At 53.7% G+C, this 21842-nt stretch overlaps 1 protein-coding gene across 4 annotated transcripts; it reads right to left on the bottom strand.

Moving 5' to 3' along the window:
• Positions 1 to 2375: 2375 nt before the first annotated feature.
• HCRTR1 (hypocretin receptor 1) lies at positions 2376 to 13101 on the bottom strand. 4 transcript variants are annotated; one of them, XM_043445444.1, is made up of 10 exons: positions 12440 to 13101; positions 12203 to 12303; positions 11463 to 11769; positions 10966 to 11306; positions 10612 to 10790; positions 8974 to 9217; positions 8511 to 8626; positions 6629 to 6855; positions 5393 to 5514; positions 2376 to 3245 (listed from the first exon to the last, which is right to left on the bottom strand). In XM_043445444.1, the coding sequence occupies exons 4-10, from the start codon at positions 11162 to 11164 to the stop codon at positions 3055 to 3057; spliced, it is 1278 nt and encodes a 425-aa protein (XP_043301379.1). In that variant the 5' UTR covers positions 11165 to 11306; positions 11463 to 11769; positions 12203 to 12303; positions 12440 to 13101; the 3' UTR covers positions 2376 to 3054. The 4 variants fall into 4 exon arrangements, with proteins under 4 accessions (XP_043301379.1, XP_043301378.1, XP_043301380.1 ...); XM_043445443.1 differs by having other exon boundaries at positions 10966 to 11769; XM_043445445.1 differs by lacking the exon at positions 11463 to 11769.
• Positions 13102 to 21842: the final 8741 nt, after the last annotated feature.

Genomic DNA, 21842 nt, shown 5'->3' with positions numbered 1-21842 from the left:
CCTGGTGGCTCAGAGGGTAAAGCGTCTGCCTGCAATGCAGGAGACCCGGGTTCAATCCCTCAGTTGGGAAGATTCCCTAGAGAACGAAATGGCAGTCCACTCCAGTATTCTTGCCTGGAGAATCCCATGGACAGAGGAGCCTGGTAGGCTACAGTCTACAGGGTCTCAAAAGAGTTGGACACGACTGAGTGACTTCACTTTCACTTTCTTAATATGATTCCATAAGCTGCACCTCAGATCATCAGGCATTAGATCCTGGAGCTTGGGGACCCCTGCTAGGTACCACGCTATGCAGAAAGAAACAGTTCAACAGGCATGGCCTTCGGGGGGCTGCTGTCACATACCTGGGTGAAGTTCAGTGTCGGGGCCTGCCTGATTCAGTCCAAGGGGCTGACTGTGTGTTTTATAACAGTTTTTGGGCCGGCATTCCGGGCTAGAAGCCACCACCACAGACTTCTCACAGCATGGCCTTTTATCATCTCAAGCCCTGGTTTTATCTTGCAGACAAACTGCATTTATGAAGTCATAACTTTCCCCCCATTTTTATTAAGCACAAACATCTGTACTTACCAGCTGGATCTTCAGCATGATAATCAGCCTATGCCAAATGTCTATAGTGATCTGACAAAATCTCAATCAAAAGCCAAGACACCAGACATTCTGGCTTGCCGGGGAGACTTGATGATGGGTAGTGGCAAGCTAATCCTTTCACTCTGGGGGGTGAAGATAAGCAAGCCAGGCTCTCCTTCATGCTTGGCTGGGGAAGCGGCTCAGTGAGGCCGGCAGGTGTGTCAGGCTGAGCCAGTTCAGCCCCATTCTCCTCTGGCTGCTGTTGTGCTAGAATCCTCGAGTTAGATGGAGTCCAGTTCCCAGAGGCCAGTCCCCATCTGGAGCTAGAACCCCCTCCATTTACTCCACCTTCAGTCTGGCCTCTGCTTGTCAACCTCCAGTGACGATTCAGTGCCTTTCTGGGCAGCCCATTTCCTCCTTGACGAATAGGGGCTTCTCCCTGAAGTGGATCCCACATCCTGCCACCTTGGAAATACCACTCATTGGCTGTGGTTTTCTCTCTCGGGCCACCCAGAACCTGTTTCACCCTCTCAGCACGCCAGCCCCCTAGGCAGCTGAAACCTGTCACTGCATTTCCCCCGGGCCTCCCTTCCGTAGGTCACATACACCTGGGCTCCTCAGAAGCTCTTCACTGAGCTTCATCCCAGGTGACCTCTGAATCATCCGAGACCCCCAAAACGGAGGCCTGAGGCCCACCACGGTGCTGGGCTCAAACAGCAGAGAGTCGGGTAGAAATGCAGACATTAGGGGAAGCTTCTGTTGTTTCTTTGCTCCACTGAGCCACGTGTCTACTGAAACCCACATGTAGAACAGTGCCAGTCATGTGCTGGCACCCTCTCGATCAGCTGGGACTGAGGAGCCCAGGACCTGGCTGCGTCCTTACGGGCATGGTTGGTTCTAGACTTGGGGGCCAGCCCTCACACCTCAGTCTACCACACCGCCCCTCCAAGCCTGGCTACAAACTTGACAAACAACTTTGGATCCCAAGGCCAGAGGGAGGGGAGTGGAGAATGGGTGGGACACCCCACATCCCGCCTGGCAGCGACTCACAGGAGCTGGGCTGACAGTCCTCTGGAGGGCAAGATGCCAGGCGCAGACCAGTCCCTCCACCTGCTCTGCCCACGAGGATGGGTGCTGACGCGTCCTGGGCTGGGTCCCTGGCAGGAGCTGCATTTTGCCCCATTTTCTGACGGGCGAGGTCATTAATCAGGTTAAGCAGAGCCGGCAGTGCACAGGGCCGAGCCAGCCTCTGCCAGCTGTCTGCTGCTCCTCCCAGCAGAGAGCCCTTCAGACGGCGTCCCACCTCCTGCTCCGGCCGTGAGGATCAGGGCCTCCAGCCGCCCTCTAATCATCTGGTAGCAGATGGAGCCTGTCGAGCCCAGTCCCTGGCTTTCTCTTTTTATTCGGTGAGTTCACAGAAAAGAAATGCAAGCCCTGATCTCCAAGAAAGTGAAGATAACAGTAAACCAGTTAACCCTGCTGTCTGCCCACCTGCCCTCCCCCTCACCTTCCACAGGCTCCTGGGCCCAGGAGCTGACAGATGTGGTCACGACTGAGGTCCTGGCACCAGGATCGGTGCCGCGTGAGGGGGCAGCAGCCTGTGAACTCTGAGGCCTGGCCAGGAACCATCTGGGATCCAGTGTGTCGGGGGCAAGATGCGGGAGGGGTCAACAGAGAGCTGCCTTCCGGCGCTGCCTTGACTCCCCCCACCCCACCTCCCCCAGCCTCCCCAGCTTCTCACTCCCTACCTTCTCCCTCCTAACCTAAGAAGCCCAGATTTTGTGCAATGACAAGGAAAGGGAACAGTCAGTGCCAGGCTTTTAATGAGAGTTGCTTCAGACTGCTAGCCTCCCTGCCAAACGGCCACGTGTTCTATGACACCACGCAATCAGCGGGGTCCAGCCTGCGGAGTGTGCACTTGGCACCTGGTGGGGGGTGGGGGGCTGTTTTCCCACCAGAGAGGGGCTGGGCTCAGATTAGTTCACATGGGCCTCAAGGAGCGGCTGCCAAGTGCAGTCTGGGCTTTAGGGAGTTCCTGAACCAGATGGAAATGCCTGCTGGGACCCTTAAAGCAGACTCCAGGGAAGACCTGTAATTGGGTAGGAGAAGGTCTTTGGGAGTCAGGCCAAGCTCTGGAAGGATGATGGCGATGGATGGTACCATGGGGTATGGCCAAGTGAGAGGAGCGAGACGATAATCTTGTCTGTAATGCTTTGCAGTTTACAGAGAGCTTTCCACTTATCCTGAACATGCTTAATCCTCGCATCCGTCCCTCATAGGGGACACAGTTGAGAGAAGGGAAGTGACACTGCCTGGAGGCAAACAGGCAGAAAACCAGGAGTGGAGCCCCGGGCGGCCTCACACTGCAACCAGCAGTCTTTCCACAAGGTGTGGGGGTGGGCCCCCCAGGAGCCAGAGGAGCAGCCCAGGCAGAGGACAGGTTGCACCCCCGCTTCCCTCCAGAGCCACCAGCACGACCCTCACTCAGGGCAGCACCGTGGTGACGCTGGTGAGCAGCACATGCTCCGAGACTTTGGAGACGGAGCACCGGCTCTGCAAGGACAAGGACTTGTGGCTGGCAGAGGAGCGAGGGCTGGGGGCCTTCAGAGAGGCGCAGGGACCCAGGCCGGGCAGGCAGCAGGAGAAGGCGGCCTTAAACTGCTCCCGGAATTTGCCTTGGTTGAGAGACAGAAGACACAGCCATAAGGAGACAGAGGTGGCCTTCGGCCCAGAAACACCGACATAGTTCCAGCCAAGCTGCCTCTGAGGGGGATGGGAAGGAAGGGTAGCCCCGGGCAAGAGAGAGCCCCAAGGCGACCTCGCCCCTGCCAGGGAGAGTGAGGATAGGCCCTGGAGCAGATTCCCAAGGAGAAATGCAATTTTCACCTGATTCTTTGCGCCCTGGCTCTGAGCCTGGCTCAAAACGTGGCGTCTGGCTCAGGGACCTCAGGTCACCTCCACCCTGGCCGGCGTGTAGGTGAAGGGGCTCAGGGCTCACCATCTGCAGCTAGGCTTTGCCCACCTCTGCCCCGTGGTGGTGAAGATGACCACAGCGGTGGCCCTTGCACGAGGCACTGTGCCCGCTGCCTGAGCTTGTCATCCAGCTCACCCCAGCACCCCGAGGGGCCCGAGTCCTTCATCTCCTCACTCCACTGATGAGACACACAGGTCCAGTGGCCTGTCACCACGCAGAATTTGGACCCCATTCTAATTCTAAAGCCCTTGGTTAAAGTTGAGGGGTGTGGGGGGACAGTGGGGAGGAGGGACCACCACGGCCACCTGTTCAGCCAGAGGACCCCAGGCAATAGACTGTGCTGTAACTGAACAACCACGTTTCATCACTGGCGAGCCACGCTGGCGCCCAGCAGAGGGCTGAGCACACAGCGCTGTGCTTAGTCGCTCAGCTGCGTCCGACTCTGCGACCCCAGATTGTAGCCCGCCAGACTCTGTCCATGGGGATTCTCCAGGCAAGAATAATGGAGTGGGTTGCCATGCCCTCCTCCAGGGGATCGCCCCAACAGGGATTGAACCCAGGTCTCCTGCATCGTAGGCAGATTTTTTTTTTTACCGTCTGAGCTACCAGGGAAGCCCCCAGCATAGAGTAGGCGCTCAGTAAATGTAGGGCAAATGAAGGAATGCTCTCCATCACGTGCTCATCTCTGTTCTCTGAGCCAGAAACCACTGGCTGCTGCTGCTGCTGCTCTTAAGTCACTTGGGTCGTGTCCGACTCTGTGCGACCCCGTAGACAGCAGCCCACCAGGCTCCTCTGTCCCTGGGACTCTCCAGGCAAGAACACTGGAGTGGGTTGCCATTTCCTTCTCCAATGCATGAAAGTGAAAAGTGAAAGTGAAGTCGCTCAGTTGTGTCCGACTCTTGGTGACCCCATGGACTGCAGCCTACCAGGCTGCTCCGTCCATGGGATTTACCAGGCAGGAGTACTGGAGTAGGTTGCCATTGCCTCTCTGAACCACTGGCTAGCCTTTGTTAAGTAATTCTTTAGTCTCACTGAAGGGTAAAATATTGACCCTGGCCCCTTTAACTTTTCAACTTTTTTGCAAAAGTCGTTTGTCCAGGCTTGAAGAGTCATCTGGTCCTCAGGCCTGGTCCAAGTCAGAGGTCTGGTGAGTCACACTCTGCTGAGCCCAGGCGGGGGCTGGGGGTGGGGCCTTTCCGCCCTGAGGCCGGGAGGTAGCGGAAGAGGGAGGGGGCTGTGGGACAGCTGGGAGGGGAGACCTGTAGGGAGCAGGGACCACAGATGCCTGGAGAGGGACAGGGCTGGTGCTGGAGGCAGGTGGATTCAGGGGTAGCCCCCCCAGATCCTGGCCATGCTGCCCGTCTGTGTCTAGCTGGGCATTCGGAAGCCACTTCTTGGCTCTGGGCTGCCTCTGCTGGTGGCCCTCCCTTCCTCCCATGCCTTGATTATGCAGTCACCTCTTCAGACTGGGGCTCCATCTGGAGCCTGTGTCAACCAGACTGGCTGATCGGTGGTCCTGCTCTGCATGTGTCAGGCAGGGGTGGTGAGCTGGCCCACCCCTGACCTCCCGCCCACCCACTGGTCTGCGTCATCTGCAAAACTGGATCCAGGTGCTGGTCGCCTTCTTCGGCCACTACTGGGAATGTAGCCTGTCTCCCACTCAAACCAAGACTCCTGGGCGGGGCCAGGTGATCCCCCTGAGTAGGAGTGCGCAGAGCAGGGTCACTGTCCCCAGGAGGGAGCAGGTGTATCCTCCCAGGCTTTAGTCAGCCTGGACTGGAGATGCGGAGACTGCTGTCCCGGGGACTGTTGCCACCCTCTGTTACTCTGTGTCTCCAGCCCACTCACCACTGAGGAAGTTGTAGATGATGGGGTTGGCAGCGCTGTTGGCATACACCAGCCAGTGAGAGAAGGTGAAGCAGGCGTAGACAGCTTCTCGGTCGCTGGCTTGGCGGAACATCCCGAACACCCTAGGACCGGGGGCAGGACACTCAGAAATGGGGGCTGTGTGTGTGTGTGTGTGTGTGTGTGTGTGTGTGTGTGTCTGTGTGTCTGTTGGGCAGGAGTCACCATCCTCATCGAGCATACAGGAAAACCAGAACTCAGAAAAGGAAAGTGAGTTGACCAAGGTCACGCAGCTCATGAATGGCTGTAAAGTACAGGAGTCCCACGGTCCCTTCTGTTCACCAGATGGCCTTTTCCGGGGCCTCTGGGTCTGGGGTCCTGACCACAGTTTGGGGTTCTTGAGCACAGAGCATATGACCGGAGTGGGCCTGGGGGCAGGGGCCAGGGTACCTCGGCTCAGTCACTGGCTGGCTGACCCCCTGGGGCTCCCCTTCCCCTTTATCATCTGTCTTCACAGCAGCATGATGAGTCATAGACATCATCCGATTTTCAAAGAGAGAACAGATTCAGAGAAGAAAAGTGATGTGCCCAAGATCACACAGCCAGGAAGTGGCCGAGCACAAACTCACACTCAGATTGTCTCACATTGTGGCGAACAGCCCAGTGTTTTGCCTTCCCCACCCCCACCCCACCAAGGCCTCTCTGCTCTTCCAGACACCCGTGGGCGTGGTCCCTCCCTTCTAGTCTCTGCCAAATGTCACTTTCTCAGGCCTTTTTAAAAAACCATTACATCTTAAAAAAAAAAAAAAAAGATTTTTTTAAAAAACCCCACCAATCTCAGTCATTGTCACTTTCTATCCCCTTTCCCTATTTTTTTCTTCCTAGCAGTTATCCCTGGCTGACATTGTAATATATTAATATGTCCATTCTCTCTCCCACCAGATGTCACCTCCACGAAGGCAGGACGTTGTCCCCTGCACTTGTTCATTCTGTTCCCAGCCCCTGCCATCTGATGACTGAGTGAATAGATGAGAGGATTTTCACGATAGCCTCAGGAGGCAGGCGGGCTATTCCTCCCATTTTACAGCTGAGGAGATTGAGGCTCAAAGAAGAGAAACAACTGTCCCAAGGTCACACAGTGAATGAGCGGTGGGCTAGTTTTTCTCTAAAACTGAGACAGCTCCTTTCTCTGACTCCACCAGCTCTCCCTGCCCCCAACCGCTCCCCAGGCGCTCTCACCTCTTGAGGACGTTGAGGACACTGATGGGCAGGTAGCAGAGGGCAAAGACCAGCAGCACCACCATCAGCATCTTGGCTGTCTTCCTCCGAGCTCGCATCTGCTTCACCTCGGCCAGGAAGGCGCGGGCCCGAGGCTGGGGCTCTGCACCCAGGCCTTGCCCCTGGTCCTCCAGCTGGACTGAGGGCCGCTTCCAGTTCCTGACCAGGGCTGACGTGGTGCCAGGGATCTGTCCAGCACACAGACGGCAGTTGTGGGTACAGCCCCTTGGGAGGGGTGTTCTGTTTGCTGGGCTGGACTCTGGGGCAGGGCAGAGGTGAGCAAGGGAACAAACCCTTGCAGTAGGAAGGAACTAATACTCATGATAAAGACCAATATTCTGGACTTGAGTATACTTCCATTTTTCCATTAGCTCATTGTGAGACCTCCCACAATATGCCTCTTGGGAACATATTGTTGGCCTTTAATTATAGATGAGGTAGGGGGCCCTCAAGAAGTCCCTAGGTCACAGCCTGGGGCCTGAACATCCTCCTAGCTACCCATCCATCTTCCTCAGTGGTGAGTTGTATCATCCTCTGGCCCATGGTTGACTCTAGGAGGCCTGAGCAAGGGGTGAATAGGTGGGCAGCATGGAATGGCCTGGGCCTCAGAGCACAGGTCCCAGCCTAGGTCGGTGCCTGCAGGCCTGTGATGGTTCTGGGCTCCTGGAGCAGCACAGATTCCTTCACAGCCTCTCCCACACTGGACACCTGAATCAACCCTACAACAGAAGGGCATGGGGCTAGAGTTCAGGAAACCTGGGGTCTAGGGCCAGCTGAGCCATCCATGAGCTATGTGACCTTGGTATGTGACTCACTTTTCTTTTCTGAGCCTTGGTTTTTCCTGTTGGTCGGACACAACTGAGCAACTTTCACTTTGCACAATGTTTGAGAATCTGCATCAGAACTGGAGAAGGGAAAGGCTACCCACTCCAGTATTCTGGCCTTGAGAATTCCATGGACTGTACAGTCCATGGGGTCACAGAGAGTTGAACACAACTGAGTGACTTTCCCTCACTCTGCACTTTTTCCTGTTGGTAAGGATAGTGACTCCTGCCATCTTGACCGGGGGACTGTGAGGAGCAGATGGCAAGTGTTGGTGGACCGCAAGGCTGCTCGTATTCTGGCTGGCATCCTCTCCCTGTCCAGGCACTGATCCAGGACTCACCCCCACAAGTGCCAAGGGCCACGGAGCACCCCCTCCCTTGACAAACGCCTCCTCCCCCCCCCCCCCCCCTGTGGAACTTGCTGTCGGTCAGTTTGTAATAGAGGAGAGAAGGAAGGCTCTGGAACCAGGAGGGCTGTTACTCATTGGCTGTGGCAAACTGGTTGCCCTTCCTCAGTGTTTGTATTGTGGGTAATATTGCTTCTTCGGTTAAATATTAATCGCTATGAAGACACTGCAAGCCAAGTGCCTAACTGGGAAGCAGCACAGAGGTACAATTATCGTTGGAACCCCTAGACCTGGGTTTTAGTCCCTGACCTTCCACTCACTTGTGAAGGATTTGGGAGAAGTTGCTTTGCCTCTCTGGGTCTCAGTTCTCTCATATATGGAGTTGGGGATAATGTTTGGTGGTGGAGAGGATACAAGACTGGCTGGGAGTGTCCGGTATGATAACTACTGAGACTAGGACGGTGGCAGGCAGCTACTGCTATTAGAACAGTATCAATTACTCCTTGGTTCCAGGGCCGGCACTAGCACTTCTGGCCTGGAGTTTGTCCCTGGGCCTTGCCTCTCTGGTTGCAGCCAGAACGGCATGTTCTGAAGGCAGAGGACTGTGTACTCCCTCAGATGAGGACCCTTTTGCCCTCCCAGCCCAGACAGTGACAGCAGAGTGGGCCTCACCTGGCGGCCCCAGAGCTTGCGGAAGATCTGGAAATAGGCCATGGCCATGAGGCCCAGCGGCGCCAGGTAGGTGACGATGAAGAAGCAGCTGTGGTAGATCTTGGGATAGAGATCGTCTGCAGGGGCCAAGAGATGCAAGTGTTGGGCCCCCAGCCAGCACCGCTTAGCAATACCACCCTGCCCCAACTAGAGCCAAAGCTCGGCCCCATGCAGGAGCCCTGGCAGAGAGACCCTGGAGTTACCCAGCCCATGGGTGTGTCCATCCCGGAGGAACCCTGGCACAGCTGTCTACCCTAGAGGAGGTACCCACCCTGGAGGTAACCCTGGTAGATGCCTGCTCTAGAGTGTCCTCCTGAGAGGCCCTGGGGTGCCCACTGCAAAAGTGCCCTGAGAGATGTCTACCACTGGGTATGTATCCCAGAGGTGCCCACCTCAGATGCCCTCTCAAGGCTCCCGCTCTTACCAGCCCAGCGTTCATCACAGACGGAGAAGAGCCGGGTGCGGTTGGCTAGCTCCGGCAGCACACTGCTGCACTCCATGACCGCAGCCTGGGGCACCATGACGGCCAGCGACACAGCCCAGATACCCAGGATGGAGCCCCGGGCACGCCGGGCAGTGCTCTTGAACAGCAGAGGGTGGCAGATGGCATACCAGCGGTCCAAGGCGATGAAGCTGAGGGTCAGCACTGCCACAGACACAGACACGGCCTGCCCCGTGGGGACACAATGTCAGTCCTTTTGGGGCCACCCGGGGACATGGGGTGAGTGATGGAGCTCACAGCCCAGAAATAGCAGGCAGCCAGGTGCAGTGCAGATCCTGACTCCACCACCTACTGCCTGGGTGTTGTGCTATGCTTAGTTACTCAGTCATGTCCGGCTCTTTGTGATCCCACAGACCGTGGCCCACCAGGCTCCTCTGTCCATGGGATTCTCCATGGCAAGAGTACTCCAGAGAATGCTGTGCCCTCCTCCAGGGGATCTTCCCAGCCCAGGGATCGAACCCAGGTCTCCTCATTACAGGCAGATTCTTCGCTGTCTGAACCACAAGGGAAGCCTTACTGCCAGGGTAGATTTGATCAAATCACTTACCCTCTCTGAGCCTCATCTGCAGAATGAGAATATATCATCCTCCTGGCAGGATTCTTTTTAGAATAAGTGAAATTATGGGTGGAGAACATCCAGCCTGAGACCTGGCACATAGCAGGTGTAATAACTTACACTTTTCGAAATAACTACGTGCCAGACACTGTTCTCAGGATCCTCACAATGACTCAGGAGGTGAGTACTCTTACCTCCAAGGTACAGATGAGGAAACTGAAGAACAGAAATGTTAAATAACTTGCCTTAGGTGAATTTCCTCACCTGCCTGTCTTTATTTTCAGGGTGGCCGGAGTTAATCAGTTGAGTGGAAAACCTCAATATAATGGGAAAACCAAGAGGCATTCTCTCTGCCCTGGGATTTCATCCTTTTCCCCAGGCTGTAAGGGAAAAGAGTCCTCATTCTGGGAGGCAGAGATGAACCAAGGCCAGAGATGCAGGTGGGCACTGGCTCCACGAGTGCCCCCTGCCCTCTGGGGTATAGGGAGGTGGGGCAAGGGATGAAACCCTGGCCTCTGGCCAGTCCTCCTTCCACCCTGCCAACCCCACTGGGTGTCTTGATTCCCACCACTGGGAAAGGGAAGGCCCAGGCCAGCGGTGGGAGGGGAGGGGAGGGAGGGCACTCTCTCTGGCAGGCCCCCTCAAATCTGCCCTCCCCTGGATCAGGGAGCAGCCCAGCGCTCTGTCTCAGCAGGCTTGTGCCTGGCTCCTCATCGGTGTGCCTGAGTACCTGGAGGTGACTGTACATGTGTCCCCAACTGACTGTGTGTATGTCTGCGGGTGTGACCTGGAGGGGATCTCTGTATCAGTACGTGGGGCTGTGTCTGTGTCCTTAAGTGTCGGGCCTGGTAGCTGGCTCCTGCTGACAGTAGAGCATGACATTGTCGAGGTCCTGAACCACCGTCGGAAAGTCAAGACTAAGGGTCCCTGAGACCTACGCAAGGCCGTGGTTGTTGGGCTTGGTGTGTCAGAAGGATCATGAGGGTCACCCAGGCGGAGCTCACCTGTAGATAGGGGATGACCTTGCAGAGGGCATGGCCAAAGAGCCAGGATTCAGTGATGTCTACTAACAAGCTGGCCGGCAGGCAGATGGCTGTCACCAGCACGTCGGCCAGGGACAGGTTGACGATAAAGTAGTTGGTGACCGTCCTCATGTGGTGGTTCCGCCACACGGCCAGGCACACTGCAGGGTGGGCAGGGGGGAGAGATGAGGCTGGAGGCAGAGCCACGCCCAGTCTAGCTGGGCCCCATCAGTGAGACCCTTCCCCCATACTACCTGGTAGGGACTGGGGAGAAAAGTGAGGCCCAGGACCCCTCCCAGTCCCTAGGGGGACCCCACAGCACCCCTAGAGACCTACCCAGCGTGTTGCCCACCAGGGCTACGAAGAACACAGCCACGTAGGCTGCGATGAGGACCCACTCGTACTGCTTCGGGTACAAATAATCACGCCACAGATAGCGGAGAAACTCGTCTTCGTAGTCTGGAGGCTCCGGGGACTGTTCCCTGCCCTCAGTGGGGACCCCCATCTGGGGCCCTGGTGTGGCTGAGGGCTCCATGAGCTCAGGAGCCACTATGGCTGATGGGCATCCCAGGCTCTCCCCAGGGAGGGGTGCACCTGGGCCAGGCCTCAGCCCACTTCCCTCGGGACAGGGGGCCCAGTCTTGCACTCAGGTGTTTAGGGCCCCAGCCCCAAACATTCTGAAGGAAGGAAGGAAGAAAGGGAACATTAGGGAGTGTGCTGGGTTACGTGCAGATAAGCTGTCTCTTAATTCTCACAGTCATATGGGTTAGGATGAGCCTGAAATGGTTGGAGAAAGCCTTGCATCCCCATTCCATACCAGTTGGCCAACTCACCTCTCAGCCTCGGTTTCCCCATCTATCTCGTAGAGTAATAACTGAATCTGCCTCACAGGGTCAGTGAGGAGAAATCAGCTCTAATGAACGCCAAAGGTTTTACCCAGAAACTGGCTGGCTTCCTGGCCATTGCGGGTTACCGCTATTAAGAGCTCCGCTTTGCAGAGACAGAAGCTCAGAGAGGTTGAGCCCCTTGCTCAAGGTCACAAGGCCACTAAGGTCTGTCTGAGTCCACCAAACACCACAGCTTAGGAAGGAGAAGCCATCCTGGTTGCAAACACCTTCTCTCCTGAGTCAGTTCACGGGCCTGAATTTGGGGGTTGTAAAAAAAATGATCAAGGGAGGCTTTCAGAGACCCAGGCCCCGCCCACCAGACCTGTCAGACTCTCCCAGGTGGACACACACGGTGTGGGTGGAGGTGCGGGGAGGAGCTGACAACCTCCCTGAAAGCGAGGGGAGAGCCTCACGCCCAGGGGCTGAGCGGGTCACCCCCAGCCCCAGATAGTCCCCGCCTTGAAACCCGCGGCCGCGATGAGCCCCGGTGGCCGCCAGGGGTCGCTGGACCGGCGCGCCGGCCGCCCTCTTCATTCATAAATCCGGCCTCGCACCCCGCTGCTCCTCCCTCGCTCAGACCCCTCCTCCCCCCAAACTGAGCCTGGACGACCCCGGATGTGTGTAGGAGGGTTGCGGATCCCTGGAGACCCCCGGGGGAGCAGGAGGGGTCTCCTTCACATCCCTACCGGGCGCCGACGGACATGCTTCCCCAGCGGGACCTCATTGCATTTCGGGGGCTGTGGGGCGGTGGTCTGGGGAGCGAGGGCGCGAAGGGTTCTTTAGGAACCTGCCGGAAAGAGGGCAGAGCCTGCTGGGGACCCAGCCTCCCAGCACCCAGGTCACAGCTCCCGAGACGCTTGGCTCCCGCCGAGGGTCCTCTGGAACCGCCCACTCCGGGCCCAGGGGTCCCCCAAGCCCCGCACCTGTTGGCTCTGGGACCCGGGCGTCCTCGGCTGCTGATCCCCCGATCGTGCAACGGGACTTCGCCTCCCCTCCCGGAAGGCCGGTCTCTGGGGCCCGGGGCTCGGGGCTGGGGGCGGGCACCAGGCTGGGGCAGCCCCCTTCCTAGGCTGCGCTGTCTGGGCTGGCTCGGCTGGGCGCGAGCGCCGGCTCCGACGCGGGCTGTGGCTGGGCGCGGGCTCCGCGGAGCTGTGCGCCGCGGGGAGCGGGGACGGCGCGGGAGGGGCAGGGCAGGGAGGGGGGGCCCCAGCCTGTCTCGGCTGCAGGTCTCCCAACCCCCGAGTCTCGGAGGGCGGAGGGAGAGGCTCGTCCCTCCCAGCTCACGACTTCACGCGTCCATCCCACCTTCATTCATGTGTCCATCCGTTCATTCATTACGTTCGTTTGCATTCAACATTCCTGCCTCCGCCTACGCTGCATTCAGAGCGCACCTACTGTGTGCCGGCGGGCCCCCGGGCAGCTTCGGAGAGCCACAGTGCTGGAGGTGGGTCCCAGCTCCACCTCTGCCCGCTGCCTTACCTAGCTGACGAGGATGATGGCACAGGTGGGTGATCAGGGCGAGAGAACGTCGCCTGCACCGTCTCCTGCCAGGCTCCAGCTGTTGCTGGAGCAGCGAGCTCCCGGAGAAGCCTAAAGACCCTACTCGCCCATCTCCCAGCCTCTGATTCTATCTGCCCTCCCGTCCTTTCTGTTCATGACTGCTTCACCCCTCCCAAGATAGGGAGGATAGATGGGGGCAGCACGCAGGGGAGCAGAGGGGCTGATGAATTCAACAAACATTTTCTCAGCTGTGTGTCAGGCAATGAGCTAGAATATTACCGCTGCCGTTTGCACAGTCCCCGCCATGCATGATCCCATTTAATCATCACATCAACCCGGTGAGGCGCTTCTTCACCATCCCCATTGCACAGATAAGGACCCTGGCCTCACGTGATTCAGTGACTTGTCCAGGGTCACACAGCAGAGGCCGAGCTGGGATTCAATCCTGCCCAGTTCTCCAGGTCTATCCTCCTCCTTCACCAGACAGAGGTGCCCAGGCTGGCTGGAGGCAGGTGGGTTCACAGCCAGGCAAGTCCTCTACAGTGTGACAGAGCTGCTGGGGCACAGAAGGACAGATTGATTCAACCAGGACAGCAGGAGAGTCTCCTAGAGCAGGGATGTAGAGACCTAATGAGAAGCCCTGCGGTGGGGGTAGGGGGTGGGGATTCAAGGCAGAAGAAACAACAGGGACAAAGGTATGGCGGTTGGGCCTTCCGGGAGTCACAAGCCGGTGAAGGGTGACCTCCTAGGCATTGAGCCATCACCTTGACCATCCTCTATGTCTGGACAGGACCTTCCTAACCCATCAGATTCACCCTACTCTCTGAGCCTCAGAGACGCACACCCCTTCCCTCCTGGGAGGGGATTCCTGAGCTGGAACTTCCATCTTCCCTGTTGCAGCCAAAGGCTTTTCTTCAAAGGAGCTAGAGATGCACATTAGGCAAAGAGGGTGTGGGAGGGAAGCTGGGGGCAGGTCGGGGACCTCCTTTACCTGTCCAGGGCAGGAGGGAGGACCAAGGCTGGTCCTTGCGTAGCACTGTCCCTGGGCAGGATCTGCACAGTAAGTGATCGTTCAGAGCATCCATGAGGTTCCAAGGCTCTGCCCTGCGTGCCCGAGGTGGCTGCCTGCCATAGGGAATGGATAAGGGGACGTGTGTGTGTATGTGTGTGTGTGTGTGTGTGTGTGTGTGGTGGGGCAGGGGGAAGAGAGAGAGTTTGAGTGTCTGTATTTAGAAGTAAGGGTTGTGACTACATGTCTGGGGAATCCAATGTGTGGCTGTGTGTGTGTGTATGTGTGTGTGTCTGAGCATGCATGTGGGTAGGGGACAGGCTCTGGGCTGATGACTGGAGTCACCCGGGGTGGGATGTTTCTGTATGATGTGTGTCTTGATTTGTCTCTATGCATGCTGATGTCTGTGTCTATGAAGGATGTGTGTGTGTGTGTGTGTCTTGGGGGTGTCTGTCTCTCGGTGTGTCTGGATGTGTGATTGTAGCTTTGACTAGCATGGCCTCCCAGCTCATTCCCCTGTGAGTGTGGGAATGTGAGCGTGGTGTGCCTTTGTGTCCATGGCTCTGCGAGTGCGCATGCATGGAACTCGGTAGTCTGCCCCCACAGTGATGACTCATTCAATCTCCCAAGTGAATCCCCCTGTCCCCCGCCCATCTAGAGCTGTGACTGTTTGATAGGTACGGGCTGGGGAGTGGGCTGCGGCACATGCGGGGATGGGAGGCAGATCGCGCGCGGACACTCAGATGACAGCCACATTGAACAAGGTACAGGTGGTGATGTGAGAGGGACAGCCCCCTCTGTGCCTGTGTGGGCGATGGCCACCGGCTGAGCGCTGCACAGCCCCGGCTTAGAACCCAGCGCAGAGCTCAGAATGCCATGATTCAGGGCCTGTCAGACACCCTGGGTTGGAGTGAACAAGGAGCTTCCCAAGTCCCCCGTATCATTGTGTTGGGGGTGCACGTGTCTGTGTGGGGAAGAGTCAGGCTGAGAATCCACCCCCACACCCACAATATCCAGTTTCACAGAGCCTGTACCATCTCCCCTTAAGAGGGATCCCTTTTCACTCCTGGGAACCCCAGAAGAAGCTGCTCCCCAGGACAAGGGATCTTGGGTGATTCCTTCTAACTTGAAGCAGCAGATCTTTCTTCCTCCCCTACCAGATACTGGGCAGGGAGGAGGCTCTGGGTCCCCAGGTCCGTCTAGCCTGGAGTCTGTCTCCCTAAGCCACTGCTTGAGGGTGAGAGAGAGAGACCAGTTATTTGGCCTCTGTGGGCATGGAGTAGAGACCCTGGGGTGTCTTGCTCAGAGAAAATTCTGGGGCCCCAAGGGGGCCACTGATGCTCTAGAAGACCCACCAAGAGCTGCAGTGGTTTGGTCCTTGGGCTAACAGCACTGTCCTCTGGGCATGGGTGCTAAGTCGCTTGTGTCTGACTCTTTGCAGCCCAATGGACTGTAGCCCATCAGGCTCCTCTGTCCATGGGATTCTCCAGGCAAGAATACAGGAGTAGGTTGCCATACCCTCCTCCAGGGGATCTTCCTGACCCAGGGATCGAACCCAAGTCTCCTGCATTGGCAGGCAGGTTCTTTACCACTAGTGCCCCCTGGGAAGTCCTCTGGGAGACCTTGGCTTCTGGCAAACCACCTGTGTCTAGAGGAGGGCCCCAGGACCTCATATTCTTCATCTCCAGACTGGGCGCTCAACCTCCTCCCAGGGAGGGCCAGCCTGAAGCCTTTGCTTTGCCGGAGCTGTCAGTCAACCTTTGGCCACACGACCTCTTTCCTGGAACCAGCCAGCTCCAGCCTTGTTGATCTAATCCTGAGCCTCTGAGCTACAGGGCCCGGTCACATCCATCTTCAAGTGTCAGCCTGGGCACTGCCCCCAGGTGCTACCTCCCCCTCCCTCCCAATTCCAGTGTGACTTACAGTAACCTCTGTCTGGCTGGGACTAGAATAATCAAAATGTAATTGCGTTTTCAACTCGCTAATGCTGCCATGGGCCCAGGATGGGGATGGGAACACTCTGGGCGGGGAGAGCAGAGGTGCTTCTCAGAAGAACAGAGATCAGAAAACAAGCAGAGGTGTGGGGTGGGGCTAGGGGAAGGCCAGCAGTGAGTGGGCTGTGGGCCCAGAAAGGAGAGTTCTTTCAGAGGGCTGAGTCCAGACAGGCCACGGAGGTGGCCAGGGTACTGTGGTCCTTGGGCCCAAAAGCACTGACCTCTGGGAGTTCCTGGCAAAGTGTCATACCCGCAGGAGGGACCGAGGGACCTCAGGTCCTCCATCTCCAGGCCAGGTACTCAGGTTTTGTGCCCCTTCTCCTTGGGGAGAGCCAGTCTTTTTCTGGGGTTTGGGTGATTGGAAAGGACCCACCATCCACCAGGAGAAGCAGGGGTCCAGGGCCGGAAGTCAGGCATCCTCAGTGGCTTACCAGGTAGGGAGCACCTTAAAGCCGGGTCAGGAGGTAGAGAGAGGGGGCTGGAGAGAGCAGTCTTCTGTCTGCTCACTCACTCAGAGATCCACTCAGCAGACAGACACCGGTGGGAGGTACGCTGCAGAGCTGGGGGGTCCTCCTGCTTAGGCTGCAGAGACCCCATGTAAGCATGGGTGGAGTGGGTATCAAATGCATTAGGGTGGGAGCTGTGGAGTCAGGCCCAGGGGTGGGATGGGGCTCGGACCAACAATGGGTAGTGCATGTGGATCTGAAGGAAAACAAATTAAAACCCCTCATCTTGTTAATTCTGGCGGTGAAAGAAGGTGAGGAGCACAGGCTCTGGGGCCAGAGAGGCCTGGGATAGAGTCCGGGCTCTGTCACTTACTACTGTGTGATCTTGGACTAGTCACTTCACGTCTCTGATGGACTGGGTCATGGCCGTCAAATATGTCCGTGTCCTAATCCCCAGAATCTGTAAATAAGTTACAATGCCAAAGAGGCTTTGCAGATGGGACTAAGTTAAAGATCTCGATGGAGTAGCCTAAGTTAACCAGGTGGGGCCAGTATAGTATAATGAGGACAGGTCCTCATGAGGAGGCAGGCAGGTGAGAAAGAGGAGATGTGATGACAGAAGCAGAGGCTAGAGTGATACCAGCCCTGGAAGGGGCCACGGACCAAGGCGTGATAGCAGCCTCTTAGAAGCTGGAAAAGATAAGCAACAGAGTCTTTCCTGAAGTCTCCAGAAAGAATGCAGCCCTGCCAGTTCCTTGATTTTTAGCCTCATAAGACACATTTGGACATCTAAACTCCAGAAACATAAGAGAGAAAATTTTGTGTGGTTTTAAGTCACTTAGTCAGTGGTAATATGTTACAGTGCAATAGGAAATAATACAACCCGTGTCTCATTTCACTGCTTAGGAGACCAACAGGAACCTTTAGCACACTCTTGTGTATTCACTGTGAACAGAGCAGGTGTGCGGAGCAGCAAGTGCTGGGCACCAGAAAGACAGACAACCACACATTCATTCTCATGATATTTTAAAAAGAATATTTTTAAAAATCAGAGTGATCTTCATTGGGAGGATCCAAACTTTGCCAGGTATCTTTATGCTTATCCTGTCATTTTCTTTTTTTTTAGTTGTTGTTTGTTTGTTTTTGATGTGGACCATTTTTAAAGTCTTCATTGAATTTGTTACAATATTGCTTCTGTTTTATGTCTTGTTTTGTTTTGGCCAGGAGGCATACAGGATCTTAGCTCCCTGACCAGGGATTGAACCTCTGCATTAGAAGAGAAGGTCTTCAGCACTGGACCACCACTGAAGTCCCTAGTAGTGTTTTTGTTTCTCGTCATGTATTGGTGCTGGAGGCTGTTAAAGATCCAAATCCTAAAATAATAAGTAATAGTAGTAGTAAACAATGATCACAGGAAATGTGTGCTGGTGTGGCTATTTCAACGCAGGAACATATGAGGGGAAGCAAAAGAAGGAGAGGCCTGATCTTCCTGGGAGGGGTGTGTGAGTCTCTGTGTGTGTGTGTGTGTGTGTGTGTAGACTAAAGGTGAAGGGCGAGTTAGGTATGTCTTGGATCACCATTCATATGAGGAAAATCTTTTAACAGGACAGAGAAAACCAAGATAAACAAAAAAGCTCCAGGGGGCAATTGGGGCTAGGTCTTGAGGGATGAATAGAGATTCATAGATGGACTTTGAGTGAAACATGCTGGGCAGAAGGGAGAGAGGAAAAGGGGGCAGGATTCCAGGCAGAGGGGACAGCATGAGGGGTGGGCATGGCCACAGGTCTGTTCTGGGGCCCCGGTAAATGCTAGTTTGGCCTGAGGGTGCTCCCACAAAGGGAAGAAATGGGAAATAGAAAGATGGATGAAGGGCTGGCCTTGAGTCTAGGCTGAGGAGCTTGGGCTCCATCCAAGAGGCAGTAGAGCTCCTGAAGGGTGTGATGTAGACTGATTGGCAGCCATACCCTCTGACCGAAACACATTTATAATGAATAAAGAGTACATTTTCCTTGTGAAAGATTCCAAACATTCAGAATAAAATAACATAAAATCATTATTTTTAATTATGTAGAGTAGCTACTGATTTCTGTATAAGAAGCTACTCTAACAAAGATTCCCTCAGTCACAGTGACTTAGAAAGATGGATGTTGGTTTTTCTCGCCAGGACATCCAGGGCTGGTGAGGTGGCTCAACGATCATCAGAAAGCCAGAACTCTGCTGGGACAGAAAATTACCCGTTTTGAGCACTGGTTCTGGTGCCAGATTGTCCAGGTTTAAATCATGGGTCTGCCACTTATGAGCTGTGTGTCTGTGAGCATACTACTTAACTTCTCTGTGCTTGAATTTCATCATCTGTTAAATGGGCCTGATATAGTTCCAATCTAACATAGGAAGAAGAATGTTCCCCCAAAGATGTTAGTCTGGTGGGCTACAGTCCATGGGGTCGCACAGAGTTGGACACAACTGAACGACAAACACTCTCACTTTCTAAAGATGTCTATGTCCTAACCCCTAGAAACTGTGAATGTAACCTTATATGGCAAAAAAGGGCGACTTTGTAGAAATGGTTATGTTAAGAATCTTGAGATGTTATCCAGAGTGGCCCAGGTTGGTCCAATGTAATCATCAGGGCCCTTATAAGAGGGAGGCAGGAAATCAAAATAAATAGGAGGTGTAATAATGGAAGCAAGAGACTGTAGTGATATGATGACAGGATCATGAACTGAGGAATCACAGGTGGCCACTTGGAGCTGAAAAAGGCAAAGTAATGGAGTCTTCCCTGGTCTCCAAAAGGGAGAAGCCCAGCTGACACAGTTTTTAGACTTCTGACCTCCAGAACGATAAGAGAACATACTTGTTTTGTTTTAAATCACTGCTGTAGGAACTTCCCTGGGGGTCCAGTGGTTGAGAATCCAACTTGCAATGCAGGGGACATGGGTTTGCTCCCTGGTCAAGGAACTAAGATCCCACATGCCGCAGAGCAGCTAAGCCTGAGAGCCACAACTACCGAGTGCTCTGCAACGTAGAAGCCTGTGTGCCACAACAAAGAGCCAGCGCATCCAAAGTCGATAATAATAATTTTTAAAAAATCAGTGCTGTAATTTTTTATAGCAGCAATAGGAAATACACATCTTCGTTAGGTTAAAATGAGTTGATACATCCGAAGCACTTAGAAAATTACCTGACACATAGCTTACATATAAGCCTTTGCTAGTGTTCTTAATGGCAAAAACTCTTGTCCTGGGTCAGAGATGGCCAACTCCACCCATGTTCCAGCTAGGGGGAGGCACACCTCTTCTGTTACATCCAGTTGGCCTGAATTTGGTCACCTGGTCACACGTAACTGCAAGGGAAGCTGAGGGATATAATGTTTTTCTGAATAGCCCATGTGCCTACCTGAGATATATGGGTTCTAAAGGAAGGAGGGGAGGTGGCTGTTGAGGAGCTAACGGTGTCTTGCTCTGAAAGACAAGGAGTTTAGCAAAGGTACTTTGCCCCCAGAGTTCAGTTAGAGACACACTTTCCGGCTTCTTTTTCTTGTGCCCCTAATTTTATGTAACATCTCTTGACTCCTGGCTAAGATGAGACATCCTCCCTGACCACTCTTGGCCTCCCTCTTCCTGCTAAGCCATTACATTTGCATCTGGTTCTGTATCCATAATTAAAATGCTCTGGTTTTGTGTGTTGTGTATCTCTGAACTTCAAAATTGAAAAATCAATAAAATGTCTAAAAAACTTTATGACTATGCAAACATTATTCCCTGTAGAACTAACTAGCATTCTGGGACCTCTAAAGAAGGAACTATGATCTTATGGTTTAAATGTTCTTGAAGAGGAAATGCTCCAGGCTCCAAGTTCAAATATATTTTTCTACATTCCTTTAGATACTCAAAGTCATGTTACATTTTAATTTGCTTCGTATTTGGGCCACGACTTTCTTACACAACTTTTTGTTCTCTGGGAGTTCTTCATTGCTTTTCTCTTCTCTTCTTGAGAAAAGAAACATATGCCTTTTTAATCAGCTCATTAGAGTCTTCCAGCTTCTTAATTATATTATTTTTTGAATGAAGCCCATTTTTTTCCTTAAGGACATTCTTCTCCAAACCCTCTGACTTCCTGTTCTAATTTTGACTGATGGTTTTATAGACCTCTGGTATTTCTATTCATTGCACTCCTGGGTTAATTCTACTCTTTCGTGAATCTAACTTTCTCTTTCTGGAGTTTTGCCTCTGTTTTGCTGAAGTACATCTTCAAATGACATTTTAAAAAAGAGTGCATGGGAGAAAAGCTTCATTGCATGTCTGAAAGTGACTTTAATTTGTTGTACGCTTACTGAGTCGGGAGGTCAACCAGCAGGCTTCACTTTGGGATGTGGAAAGGGGGCAGATAGGCAATCAGACATGAGTTCCCACCCTGGGCCAAATAAGAAGTGATCTACTCTAGACCCCAGTACTCTGAGTAAGAACCCTGGTCGTTTTGAAAAAGATTACTCAGGTTTTTTAGAAAGTACTTCTTTCTCATTCTTTTCTTTTTAAAAATATTTTTACTTTTGAAAAATTGAGATATAGTCGATGTACAGGCTTCCCTGGTAGCAGAGCTGATAAAGAATCCACCTGCAATGAGGGAGACCTGGTTTCCCTGGATTGGGAAGATCCCCTGGAGGAAAGCATGGCAATCCACTCCAGGATTCTTGCCTGGACAGTCCTCATGGACAGAGGAGGCTGGCGGGCTACAGTCCATGGGGTTGCAAAGAGCAGACACCACTGAGTGACTGACCGCAGCTCACAGTCGATGTGCAGTGTTACAAGTTAGCAGTGTGCAGCATAGTGATTCACAATGCTTAAAGGTTCCACTCCACTTGTAGCTATTATAAAATATTGGCTATATTCTCTGTTATATAATGTATCCTTGTGGCTTATTTATTTTATACATAATAGTTTGTGCCTTTTAATCCCCTACTCTGTATTTTACCCCTTCCCTCTCCCCACTGATAACCATTAGTTTGGTATCTGTATCTATGAATCTGCTTCTTTTTTGTTATATTCACTAGTTTTGTTTGTTTTAGATTCCACATATAAGTGATACTATATATTATTTGTTTTTCTCTGTCTCATTTCGCTACACACAATACCCCCCAAATCCATTCATGTTGTTGCAAATGGAAATTTTTTTGTTCTTTTTTATGGTGGAATAATAATAGCATCTTATCCATTCTTCTCTTGATGGACACAGGTTGCTTCCACATCTTAGCAATTGTAAATGCTGCTATGAATATTGAGGTGCATTATCTTTTTGAATTAGTATTTTCTTCTCTTTTCTTTTTTGGATATATACCCAGGAGTGGAATTGCTGGGTCTTATGGTAGTTCTATTTTTAG

The sequence above is a fragment of the Cervus canadensis genome, chromosome 24, assembly GCF_019320065.1.
Source record: "Cervus canadensis isolate Bull #8, Minnesota chromosome 24, ASM1932006v1, whole genome shotgun sequence".
In the NCBI taxonomy this organism is placed as follows: domain Eukaryota; kingdom Metazoa; phylum Chordata; class Mammalia; order Artiodactyla; family Cervidae; genus Cervus; species Cervus canadensis.
The sequence above is the reverse complement of the archived record's forward strand: the minus strand, read 5'-3'. Positions and strand labels throughout refer to the sequence as shown.

Bases quoted from the DNA above. Each gene is read 5' to 3' on its own strand.
- HCRTR1 (XM_043445443.1), bottom strand. From the start codon at position 11,164: ATGGAGCCCTCAGCCACACCAGGGCCCCAGATGGGGGTCCCCACTGAG. The intron at 10,791-10,965 runs GTAGGTCTCTAG...CCCACCCTGCAG, and splicing joins CCTGGTGGGCAACACGCTGG to TGTGCCTGGCCGTGTGGCGG. The intron at 9,218-10,611 runs GTGAGCTCCGCC...CCCACGGGGCAG, and splicing joins AGGTCATCCCCTATCTACAG to GCCGTGTCTGTGTCTGTGGC.